At 35.9% G+C, this 13,355-nt stretch overlaps 1 protein-coding gene across 7 annotated transcripts; it reads left to right on the top strand.

Annotated features, from left to right (window-relative positions):
• The first annotated feature begins 998 nt into the window (after positions 1 to 998).
• Positions 999 to 12,622, top strand: zfand6 (zinc finger, AN1-type domain 6). 7 transcript variants are annotated; one of them, XM_055178588.2, is made up of 8 exons: positions 999 to 1,178; positions 4,766 to 4,885; positions 5,109 to 5,268; positions 7,160 to 7,235; positions 8,521 to 8,624; positions 9,763 to 9,909; positions 11,639 to 11,743; positions 11,902 to 12,622. In XM_055178588.2, the coding sequence occupies exons 2-8, from the start codon at positions 4,868 to 4,870 to the stop codon at positions 12,048 to 12,050; spliced, it is 759 nt and encodes a 252-aa protein (XP_055034563.2). In that variant the 5' UTR covers positions 999 to 1,178; positions 4,766 to 4,867; the 3' UTR covers positions 12,051 to 12,622. The 7 variants fall into 7 exon arrangements, with proteins under 7 accessions (XP_055034563.2, XP_055034422.2, XP_073715752.1 ...); XM_055178447.2 differs by having other exon boundaries at positions 4,804 to 4,885; XM_073859651.1 differs by having other exon boundaries at positions 1,000 to 1,178; positions 4,804 to 4,885; positions 11,642 to 11,743.
• Positions 12,623 to 13,355: the final 733 nt, after the last annotated feature.

Consider the following 13,355-nt stretch of genomic DNA (forward strand, 5'->3'; position numbering starts at 1 on the left):
GCATTTTGGTGCTCAGCTAAACTATACATTTCACATAAAAGCTTTCCGAAATAATTGGACAGTCGAGACATTGATGCCCTAGTTAAAGTAAAAAGTAAAAAAAATCGCGTGTTACCGGTTTCTAAGTTCACAGAATTAGCCTTTGACTTTTGACCTAGGTTGAGAACATTTTATTGCAGGATCAGGATGAAGACTGCCAAATTATTTTTTTGTCAGGAGAATAAAGCAGAAAGTACAGTGAGTATTTAATAATAGTACAAAATTAATTGGTCTTATAAAAATAATACATTGGCAGATTAACATCTTAACAAAATCATATAAACTGCTTGATTTAATGTACAATAACATTTCAACAAATGTACAGTTATTATAGGTTTATAGTATGCTTCTCCAAAAATTGCTTGAAAATCACTTCACTGAAAATTACATCAGTATTTTACTAGCTCATTGGTAGATTTATGATAATTGACAATAAACAATAAAATAATAATTCCCTATAGATTTAAATTAATAGACTTAATAAAATCCACAAATGCATTTTAGGTAACACATTCACAAAAGTCGGTAACACTTTACAATAGCCTATTATAATTATTAACACGATGCATTAGCTAACAATGAACAATATAGTTTTTTTTGCATTTATTAATCATTTTAATGTTACACATTTGTTACAACTTTTGATTGTAAAAACCTTTGAGTAAATGCTGAAATAAACATGAATTAAGATTTATAAAGGCTGTAGAAATATTGTTCGTTGTTAGTTCATCTTATCTAATGCATTATTATTATTATTATTATTATATTTTTGGTCGTTTTGTTAACTAATGTTAACAATGTACAAACAATATAACATTGTAAAGTGTCACCTAAAGTCTTTACTAAGTATTTTTTTGAAAATAAATTAAAAAGTTACTTTTATTTAATATTTGAAGCCTCTTTAAATGCATATACATTACATGCAGATACGTCAACGGCTGACAACGAGTCGTGTGTGACGTCATACGCGAGGTTAAGTGGGGGTTGGAGTGTCAAAAGTAACAAACAGGGCTGTTTCTGGTTGGGGGAAGGGAAATTAGCCAAACCTAAACACACTTGGCAAACAATTTAACAGTGCGAGCAAAAAAGGAGTAAAACTACGTGAGATACGTGTGGTGTAAGCGTCCAGCAATCCGGAGGTGAGTTTATATTCTGCTTTGAATCAATGACTCGTTTGCGACGTTTTCGCGTGTTTGGCTTGCCTTGCCAAGTTGTCAGGGGCACAACTTGTCGTTGTTATGTGTCTGCATAGTCTGGCAAAACCTACTTAACAATTGTTTAGTCTAACAAAGTTAAATAACGAGAGTGATAAGATCGGGTGGTTGGTATACGTCGAGGACAGCTGGGAAAGATTGCTGGTGCGATAACCGCTACATTAGCCATTCTAACTTTTACTATCGTTTTAGTTCACAAGACGTGCATACTTACAAGAGTTTGGTTTAATGGACACCAACTCGTAGTTATTGAAACTCCGGCTATAAGATACAATGCAACTGTAGCGATCAAAGTGTTCATATAATTGATAAACTGTTAATTTGATCGGTTTTAATAACCCGAATAAAAAAATGATCAACTTTGCATGTATTAAATGTTGTCCTGATTCACATATCCTACATTCAAGTTATTTAAACTATGAAACAATATAATATTGTGTATCTTTTAAATCGTAATGTTTGCCGGGGCGTGGTTTAGAATACGTGACCAATAGCGTGTAAATGGGCGTGTTCTAAATGCGTCACTCAATGTATTTTACGATGTCTTGCTTTCATTTAAACAGCAAGCGACGTTGCGTTGAAGATTAACATTTAAAACCATAAAGCATTGCCCAGGTAAGGAGTCCATACTATTCTGTGTTCAGACGAGATATTGCGATAAAATCGACCGCTAGCTGGTGATGGTGTTCATTGTTGATATGATTAGTTAACAAAGGATACAGTGTAAATTGTGCAAGTTACTATGGAACAAACGGTTCCCCCATCACAATTGATCAAAACTGCAACAAGTCAAAGTTGTAGATTATCTGTAAAATAAAACATAAGTTAATATTTAACGTTGACATAATGAGGACTGATGTACGATTACATGTTCCCTTTACTTATACTAAATTTTGCTGTGGACCCCACAAATAGCCACATGACTCTGAAGTTTTCATAGAGTACTGAGGTAGTTGTCTTAAAAAATGCATTCAGATCAGATCTGCTTGTTTATTAAAAGTAATAAACTGTTATTATCTTTTACAACTGTTAATGCATAATATAAAACTTATTAAGGTTAAAAATGGCATCTTCAGTGATGTCAAAATATTGTCTGTTAAGTTAATATTTGGCCAATAACTCTCCTTATTAACATGCATTGGTTTCAAAAACTACTAACTGCCTTTTTAGTGGATAAGCAGAAAATGTGAACCGTACCTTAAGTAACTTATATGGTAAAACTTTTTTATTTTATTTTGTTAACATCCCTTTATAAAAAGTCCAGCACGGCCACCTTCAACATATATTTTGATCTGTTTCTACACTACATATGCCGGTGTCCCCACCAGGATTTTAAAGCTTTGTCCAAAAACACTTGATTTGACTTGACAGCTACAAAATTACAAAAGCTTCATGGTTATCGGCCAGTGTCTTACAATTAACTTGAAACACTACAAGACGTTAAACATGATGTGCAAAAATAAAAATGTAGGCCTGGACTTGAGTTTATTCACCTGGAATCAGTTGGATTTGACAGCTAGTGTTGCATACCAGAAAAAAGCCATGTGCTTGGTGCTATCATCCAAAAGGAAAGTTTTAGAGATGGAACATATTTCGTAACATATACTTTATTTACAGTGTTAAATGTCTGAGCTGTTGTTTTATGGGAAACTACATTAGTTATCAAACATTATTAATGTTATCCATTTTAATGTAATTTCATATGTACTCCAGAATGTTATTATTTAGTATTTTCATGCAGGGATTTTTGCGTTATCGTTTGATTTTTTTTTTGGTTCATTCACATTGCCAATGATTTTCTGGAATCTGTGTGTGCATTCACACACGTACTGTAAGGAGGATCCTGTAAAGACACGTGATGTATTTAAAGTCCTGCACTTGAAACGTTTTTTTCAAAACTTCTGAAGTTTGCCCAAAGAGCTGAACTACAACTTCTGGTTGAGATGACAAGCGTATTCTTACCGTGGCACAGCCCTTACGGTATTTTTACTGCCTTCTGTTCACACAGAATGCTTTCTGTGAATGTTACGGCAATGTTACTAGGTCGTCTTTATGAGAACAATCCCAAAACATTTACGGGATGATTTTGAAAATTTTTCAATTTCCTTAAGATTCTGGTTCTTGTCCTTGTCTTTTGGTATCTACATTTATAAGTCCCTAAATATTGCACTGCCAGTGAAATTGGGCCATCAGCATGGCTCTAAGTGCAAATTGTGGTGGTCAAAAACCAAATGTGGTCATTTTGCATACAACTGATACGTTTTGCTTTTCAAGAAGAAAGTCTATAGATCTAATTTTGTTTAAACTTGACATGTTTCTTTTTCCTTGAATCTAATCTATCACACTGAACATTACAAGTATTAACATGAACTGTTCAATAATACACTGCAATAAATACACTAAAATTGTTCAAATAAGGCACAACTTGATCTCAACAATTTTTAATAAGAAGTCATAAGTATATTCATACAGTATTTGTAAGGGTTTTGTGTAAATTTGGATGAAGGTAGTTTATAGATTAGAGCTTGAGCACTAATGATATGAGGACTACGTTGGCACTTAATTTGTCATTATCTCCAAAATAAATCCCTTTTGTGGGCATTACAAAACTGAAAGTTTGCACACATGTCAGAGGTGTTGAACATTTATCTAAATTGAGTTTCAGAAGGACTTGGTTCGCAAAATGGTTTGATAACACACCACCTATAAAATTTGCGAAACTTTACACGTACATGAAATTCAGTAGGCTCATATAACATTTCAGTACTACCTTACAACCATAGTCTAAATCTGCACTGTAAAATCCAATTAGTTAAAATTGCTTACAAAAAAATAAGCAAACTGGTTGTCTTAAACAAGGTCAAATGAATTACAGAATAATTTCTATGGTTTATTAGTAGAACTTTAACGGAGTGAAGTAATCTGACTGTGGTTAAGTCACTCAACAATCTGATCTGGTTTATCAAAAGCTTTAGTTAAAAGCACATATGCCATTACTTACAAATAATTTACTTAACAAAAGTTAAGGGTCAAGATCCCTACTAAAGAAAACACTAATCACCATAATGACGACTTCACACAAACCTATTATAGCTTGTGGGCTGCGTAAAATTGAGGCATTGTTACATTTTTGGGATGGTGCGGGTCAGGCTATGGCGTAGGGTATGAGTCTATGCATAGGCTAAGCCAAACACTACACGCAGAAGTATAAATTGGTCTTGAGGGTTATAGTATATATTTTGTGTATTAAATTTGTTTGTATGCCTTGTATTTGAATCGCACATGTCAGCATAGGGACATTAAAATGCTTTATCTTCAGTTTCTTGAAATTACCCTTTTATTTGTCATATGGATGCATACTTTCTGACCGTGTTTGCCTTTGTTTTCAATGCTGACGACTTTGGAATCGTTCACACGTGACCTGTGTTATTTTCTTGTGTAAAGAAGGCTATCTTAGAGCAATATATTAAAGCTACTTGTAACACCTCTAAACATATCTTTTCCTACTACAGTCTGCTTCTGTACTACTTATTATTCATTCCTTGAGCAGAGTGAGGACACTTCCTTGTAGTAGAGGAAGACCCTTACGACAGGTGCACAGAGACAGTTAGAGCATGACAGAGGAAGATAAGATAAGTGTCTTATTCACTCCTTGACACAACAAGTAAACATCTGTGCAAAGATTGAGATGTGTACACACTATCATGAACTCAAACTGAAGACCTTTTTTAGACATTTACATGTAATGCCCCCTCACGTTCTAGCTTATGATGGCTGCGTTTTTGTTGTAGCCAGAACCACTGGAACCACAAGAAATTTCACGTTTTAATCATAATCGATGTTTTTTGTCTTCACAACAGGGATATGGCTCAGGAGACCAACCAGACCCAAGTGCCTTTACTCTGTGCCAATGGTTGTGGGTTCTATGGGAACCCCCGGAAAAACGGCATGTGCTCAGTGTGCTACAAAGACTCCTTACAGCGACAAAACAACAGCGGAAGATCCAGCGACCCAGGTGAGAGACACACAATGCACCTGTTCACAACAGTCCTGCCTTATTAGCATTTTTTTATGAAGGGAGGTAAGGTAAAAATGCGCTGGTATATGAATAGTTTAAAGGAATACTCCATCCAAATATCGGGGTTACCACATGATTTGATCGCCCTCAAGCAATCCGAGATGCATATGTCCATCATCTTGTGCATATTTGGAGTTATTTTAAAGAGCCAGTAAGATGCCAATTTTAAGCATCCTGTCACCATTTATAAGTCCCGGACAATGGGTTTAAATCCAGGCAATGTCGAAAAACACTGTAATTTTCTATAATATATAAATGGAAAATTACCCAATTTCTCAGAGATCCAAGCAATAAAAACAACGATAGACATTAACATTTTACACTCATTTAAGCATTTATGTAGCTATAATCATACTTACAGGACAGGTTGTGGTTAAGAGACTCATGTTGTTCCAAATAAAGTGGGTACTGAACCATCTCTCATTGCCAAACGTCTAGTAAATCGCTCCGTTAAAAAATAATTTTAACCACTGATTCTTCACAGCCAAACATCTAGTAAATTCCTCCTTGAAAAAGTAATTTTAACCACAGATTCTTCATATATCTTCATCCTTTGGTAGTGAAAACAACACTATTGAAAAAACTCCAAATGTGTTCGTCTGAAAGATGATGGACATACAGTATGTATCTCGGATGTGTTGAGGGTGAGTAAATTATGGGGTAATTTTGATATTTGGCTGGAGTATCACTACAATAATGGTCATAAGCCAAACATACAGCTGACTATTATCAATGCAGATAATGGTCAAATATCCTGACTGAAATAGTCAAATTATTTGCCTTATTAGATAAATCTGTCAAGTTTTTTTTTTTTGACCCTGAAATATAATTGGTCCGAAACCTCCCAATCTATGTTTTATACCACAAAATATGATTTGATTTGCTGTATTTTTGAAGTTAAAATGCTTTCTCTTGTCCCAGTTTAATATGCAGAGACAACTAGAAGTAGGCTAACGGTAAGTTGAATTCCCTGAAAAGTATAAAAACTGTTTAAAGGCATTAGACTGTTTAAGAGTCCCAACCATCCTGATTCAGCAGTAGCCTGGTTTCCAAAACATAATAAATGTCGATAAAAAGAACTATAGCGAAATAATGGCTTTCCATCAACAGATGCTTTGCGGCTAAAACGATTTGTTTTTTCTCTCAAAATAAGTCTTTCTAAAAAACATGCTGAAGGATGTTGGTAGGCTTTCGTATATCGCAATCACCGCCATTATTTGTAATTGAAGGAGACCCATACGTGTAATCCAAGCATTACCCGCAAGGAACGTCCCTTATACTTGGGAGCGGTCACGTATGAGGTGTTTCTGGGAGGTTATAGTAGGTATTTCTTAAAAAAATATTGTTTGATGTCAGGTGATTTGTAAATGCAAAAAAAAATGTTACTATCAATAAATATATATAAAACTAATAAAAATATATTTATATTTATGTTTGCCTGAGAGAAACACTTTTCCTCATGCAAGTGTAAAAACTTTTTTGCAATATGTGGGAGTTTTCATGAAATGTATGTATTTTCATTGGGCGAATTTTAATTTGCACAATTTGAAGGGTATAGAAACGCAACTACTGTCTTAACCAATGAGGTAAATTTTGGGATGGCCTTTTTGTTAGTATAACCAGTGGCTGACCTGGGAGAGTTCGTTTGGTTGTGCTACTTGCACAGAAATTACAACCTTTGGCCTTGACTTTCATTCAGGAAAGGTACTTTCTTTCTTGTGAAGCAACTTAAATGAAACATTTGTTGCATTGGTCAGCTTTAAAAACTATGAAGACTTCAAAATGGAAGTGTTGACACTTTTTGTGTCCTGTTTTTTCATTCCTGCAGTGTCATCCAGCATAAGCAGTAGGCCTATAGGAGATTCTATGTCTGTCCAGTTGACGTCACAACATGAGCGGAACAGGTAGGTATTTTTCTATACCACACCTACCTTAGTTAAGGTAGATGCCATACATTACTTGGCACAAATTTTTAAGGCTGTGACGGATGGAGTTGTGTCTCTTTTCGAAGGCTGCATTTCGAGGTCTGCCAATATATTTTATTGAGGTTGTCTCATTAATGTTTATTCCTTGAAATGTAGGTTTATCAATGCCATCAAAAGTATTATTTTGTTTTTGTTTTTTTGTTGATCACGAAGGACAAGATGAGGAAAAATAGGATTTGTTTACAATGGAGTGGTGCGCTGTGATTTTTGAGCAGATTTATTGCATTTTGCCAAAAAGGAGGAGTGGTGTTTATTGCATTTTGGGAAAAAGGGAGAAAAGATGACAGAATAACATGGCGGATATTAGATTTAGCGTAAAAATAAGAAGTTACTTTTAAATACTGACCTGATACAATACTGATTTTGGCAGTACCTCATTTAAAAAAAATTGTGGTTATCACGTTTTGGAACTCAAAACTGAAAATTATAACACGTTTTACATTCTTTCTGAGAAAAAAAACAATATTCTCTTTGTCTCGCCAGTCTCTCTGCTATCAGCATTGATGTAAAACTCTTGACTATGCAAACTTTCTGAAATATTAAAATGATTCATTGCAAACTATTGCGTTATGTGTATTACAATATGCACATTTGCGATATCCTGCCCATTTTCGGTATATCTTCAGGCCCTATTATTTAGTGATCAACACTAAATTGTTGTGTTTGACGTCACGAGAACCAATCTAGATATGTTTACATTCATAGTATGCACCTTGACTAGACATTCTGGAACCATTGATTGGCTTACTGACATGGAGGGCTGTGCCACCATTTTTTTTATACTGGCTAGTGGGAGTGGATGTCTTACCTGCCACAGCTGAGATCTAGCAAGATTTGGTGGGTGTTCATGTCAAGCCCTGATAATGGGATGTTGTTAGTTAAAATCTAAAAAAATATGGCTAAAAGGACACGTTAACTTATCAATTTTAAAATCTCTGATTCATCACTGTATTTGGTGCCCAAACATACTGCCAAACAGACAGAAATTGTAATGTTCAACCATAATTGTAAACCCAATTAGTTTTTCGATAAATTTTTTCCATATATGTCTGTTTTTATATATAATTATATTTTTATTTCTCTGCAAACGAATCCTTAAGATGTGGATCAGCCACGTCCTCTATTTTTGATGTAGTTTGCAGAATGCAGATTTTACTATGCAAGTATTACTTGTTTCCTAAATAACATAAAGATCTTCTGTCAGCATCCTCTCCAAGCAGAGTTTCTCAACGCCCGCGGCAGCTACACATACAGACGGGGCTACAACAGTTCCTCAAGTGGCTTTAAAAACACAAGAAGTACAACAGGGTAGGTTTTCTTTATACATTGACCCGTTCATTATGTCATCCACTTCTCCAAACCCTGATACTTAACTCCACCACAGCATTGAGCAGATCCATGACACGAGACAAAAGCTCTGCCAAACTCCATTGAAACAGCCAGACAGCAGCTTTCTCTTTAACTAGCCGAGCTTCAGTTCAGTTCCAAATTCGTGTTATTGTTTGCTTTGATACCAGGCCAGAAAGTGCTCAAAGTTCACTTGTTACGTTTAATAAAAGCCCTGTTTTTCCATTTTCCAGGGCGAAATAGTTTGCATTGTAAGATGTTGTTTTGATGTTTTTTACAAAAGCTGTTGTTTGTTAGTAAAGGTTTTTGAGAAGTATTTCATAATGGTCAAATAAGTCATCATACTGTAAAAAGTTAAGTTGGATTAACTTCAATTGGTAATGCTTAAAACATTAAGAAAAGAACTATTGACCTAGGAACAACAAATACAATGAAATTCAATGTGTACCATCAACTGTGTGCTTTCCATCATTTATCAAAATATGTTCTTTTGTGTTTATCAAAAAAAAGAAATTCATACAGGTTTACAACAACATGAGGATGAGAAAATGATGACACAATTTTAATTTTTTAAACTATCCCTTTAATTACCAATAGACATTTTGTGTTTTTCAGTATCACCACAGTTGGTAGCGTTGCATTTGCAGAGTGTTCGGTCATGGGTTTGATCCCAGAAATACATTTTTTCTATAAAATGTACATATGCACACAAAATGAAACAACAAATAAGGATGCAGTTTAGTTTTATCAGTGATATCCTAAAGACACTTGTGTTGTGGTTGTTCTAACACATTCGACCACATAAGCATCCACACAAGAAAAGCAATCCGGTCGAATGCATTTTCGACTACCTCTGGATGTGGTCGAAAGTGGACGAGCTCAAAACATTTTACACACTGTGTACACCTATATTTAGCATCATCCACTTGTGATCTGATCGACCTAAGCGCATCTTAATTGCAGGTGTAAATGGGGCCAATATGACTTTCTGTAAAGCCCATTTGAAACTTTGAAATGAAAAACGCTATACAAAGGAACATGTATCAACTCATGAGTATATGCATTCTCTTGACAATTACTATGTTTTCTGGATGCATAGATGGGGTGTCGAGCACCAAATTAGCAAGAAACATTCAGGAAGCCACCACAGACAAGCTGGTTACAGCAGGTAGCTCAGTGGAGGACAGCACGTTGAGAAGAAAGAGGAAGTTGGATGAAACTTATCAGCCAGTAGAAAGGGAGTCTGGTGAGTACTGGAATCAGAAAAGCACATCTTTGCTTAGGTCGAAGCACAATTTTAAAGTTATGAAAAAAAATGTACATTTTCGGCTGATCTTGGAAACCTTGCAGATTTATAATGGCTGAAGAAAAGTTTCAGGTGTGAACTAACGGCTGCATAACGATTAATCGCAATTAATCATTTGCGAAATTAAAGTTTATACAGTGAAGAAAATAAGTATTTGAACACCCTGCTATTTTGCAAGTTCTCCCACTTAGAAATCATGGAGGGGTCTGAAATTGTCGTCGTAGGTTTCCTGTAGTTTTTCACCAGGTTTGCACACACCGCAGGAGGGATTTTGGCCCACTCCTCCACACAGATCTTCTCTAGAGCAGTCAGGTTTCTGGCCTGTCGCTGAGAAACACGGAGTTTGAGCACCCTCCAAAGATTCGCTATTGGGTTTAGGTCTGGAAACTGGCTAGGCCACCACACCAGAACCTTGATATGCTTCTTACAGAGCCACTCCTTGGTTAGTTGTGTGCTTCGGGTTATTGTCATGTTGAAAGACCCAGCCTCGACCCATTTTCAATGCTCTAACTGAGGGAAGAAGATTGTTCCCCAACATCTCGCAATACATGGCCCCGGTCATCCTCTCCTTAATACAGGGCAGTCGCCCTGTCCCATGTGCAGAAAAACATCCCAAAGCATGATGCTACCACCCCCAAACACGTTTAGTGGAATTATGACCAAAAAGTTATATTTTAGTCTCATCTGACCACAGGACTTTCTCCCATGACTCCTCTGGATCATCCAAATGGTCATTGGCAAACTTAAGACGGGCCTGGACATGTGCTGGTTTAAGCAGGGGAACCTTCCATGCCATGCATGATTTCAAACCATGACATCTTAGTGTATTACCAACAGTAAACTTGGAAACAATGGTCCCAGCTCTTTTCAGGTCATTGACCAGCGCCTCTCGTGTAGTTCTGGGCTGATTTCTCACTTTTCTTGGGATCATTGAGACCCCGCGAGGTGAGATCATGCATGGAGTCCCAATCCGAGGGAGATTGACAGTCATGTTTAGCTTCTTCGATTTTCTAATGATTGCTCCAACAGTGGCCCTTTTTTGACCAAGCTGCTTGTCAACTCCCCGTAGCCCTTTCCAGCCTTGTGGAGGTGTACAATTTTGTCTCTAGTGTCTTTGGACAGCTCTTTGGTCTTGGCCATGTTAGTTGTTGGATTCTTACTGATTGTATGTGGTGGACAGGTGTCTTTATGCAGCTAACAACCTCAAACAGGTGCATCTAATTTAGGATACTAAATGGAGTGGCGGTGGACATTTTAAAAGCAGACTAACAGGTCTTTGAGGGTCAGAATTCTAGCTAATAGACAGGTGTTGACATACTTATTTGCAGCTGTATCATACAAATAAATAGTTAAGATTTTCATTTTTGATTATGTCTCTCACAGTGGAAATGCACCTACGATGACAATTTCAGACCCCTCCATGATTTCTAAGTGGGAGAACTTGCACAATAGCAGGGTGTTCAAATACTTATTTCCCTCACTGTATATACATGTGTAAATATTTCTTAAATTTGTACAAGCATGTGTGTGTGTGTGTGTGTGTGTGTGTGTGTCATTCTGCAAACGATTACTTGCGATTATCTAGTGTAAACCACAAACTTTTGAGATTTAGAATTCAATTAAAATAGTTAGCAGACTTTTTAAATGTTTAACACCTGTATTATTTCAGCAGCCTCAGCAGCAGACGTCTCAGAGCAGACCTCAGATGTACCAGAACAGTCCAAACCCAAGAAAAACCGCTGCTATACCTGTCGCAAGAAATTGGGGCTCACTGGTATGAATAAATGTATTAGTGATATAATGAATGCCATGGAGCAGAACCTATGTGGACATTAGACTTTAAATTGTGTGTTTGATTATTCCTTTAATACACTACAAAAATGTTGTTCATCAAAATATTTTGAATATCTCAAACAAATTTTTTTCCGACAGGATTTGGTTGTCGATGCGGACACTTATTTTGCAGCGTTCACCGATACACCGACATTCACAGCTGTAGCTTTGACTATAAAGCTGATGCTGCTGAGAAAATAAGGAAAGAAAACCCTCTGGTCGTCGGGGTGAAAATCCAAAAAATTTAAGCTGCTTCCCCAACACCTTCAGAGTTGTGCATGCCACAATTAAACGCATCTACATATTTTTTCCCTGTGTCCTTTACCTCTTAAATTTCTTTAATTACAAATACTTTGGTTAATAAATCACTAAATATTTATATAATTACAGTAATAATTTAATTTACTTTATGTTCTGAGACAATTTGTGTGGATGTGCATTTCTGGTGTCTGAACAAAGCTTGCATGTTAAAACCATTGCCAGAATTTGTCTTTTGTTGTTATTTTAGTTTCTTCAAATAAGGATCATAACAATTTACATAATGTTATAAAAGAAAACAGGAGGTTTTCAACAATTTCTGTATTTGCCCTTTCAAGTACACGTGATTACAACTATTCAAGTGGTTGTGTGTGTGCGTGGATATGCACCATCGCTGGATTAACACGTTTTGCACTTCATTATGGACTGTGTTTACTTTTTCATTTGGGTACAGTTACTAGTTTGAGTGAAAGTTGTGTGTGACAGAAATGAGAGTGCTTTATTTATGTTTGTGCATGCACTATGTTCATGTTCAATAAAGTTTTACACATCACAAATGTAACCTTGTTAAGTTGTGATCAAGTTTTTGCCGATAATTTAATTCAAGCTAAACTAGTAGTATGCTGAAATTATCTTAGCTAGATGAGAAAATATGTTTCTGACACCAAGTATAGGCTACTAACTAAGCAGATGTAACATTTGTCAAGTAATTAAATGGTAGGTAGTTAATGGCGGCCATCATGACGTCATAATAATTAAACTTGAACGTGTAGAGTCAAGTTTATAAACTTCAGTCTTGTTTGAATGTAAAAGTGAAACCAAAAGCATCATAGTTTGAATGCTAAATAAAAGTACCGTTAAATAAAATGTAAAGCTTGATTTTGAGTGTGAAATATAAGTGACTCTTTATAAGTGCTCTAATAAATAATTATTAACATTTTCAGTTGTTTCACTTAACGATATATTAGCATTTGTCGACTTAAAGGATCTGCGCAAATCGATCAGTGTATGACATTAAAGTATCGCGGGAGTAAAGAGAACAATCTGTCCCTTGGAAGCGCTCTCGCGATATCGTGATTTCATACGTTTATAGGTCTGTATCTCGAAGTCGAACATCTCTTGGACCGTTTCTCGGTCCGAGGGCTGCAGGCTCCTGGGGTCGCATATGCAGGCTGCATACGTCATCAAGCATGATATATTTAAGTTAACTAAGCATTATATTCGCAAATCATACGCATATAGCAACAATTTACAATTAACTTAGAATAACAGTAAACACTATAATTGTTAATATT

This window comes from Misgurnus anguillicaudatus, chromosome 21, assembly GCF_027580225.2.
Source record: "Misgurnus anguillicaudatus chromosome 21, ASM2758022v2, whole genome shotgun sequence".
NCBI classification, from domain to species: domain Eukaryota; kingdom Metazoa; phylum Chordata; class Actinopteri; order Cypriniformes; family Cobitidae; genus Misgurnus; species Misgurnus anguillicaudatus.

Excerpts from the sequence above, each read along its gene's own strand:
- zfand6 (XM_055178588.2), top strand. Across the intron at positions 5,269-7,159 it reads CGGAAGATCCAGCGACCCAG|TGTCATCCAGCATAAGCAGT; the intron begins GTGAGAGACACA and ends TCATTCCTGCAG. Across the intron at positions 7,236-8,520 it reads TCACAACATGAGCGGAACAG|CATCCTCTCCAAGCAGAGTT; the intron begins GTAGGTATTTTT and ends ATCTTCTGTCAG.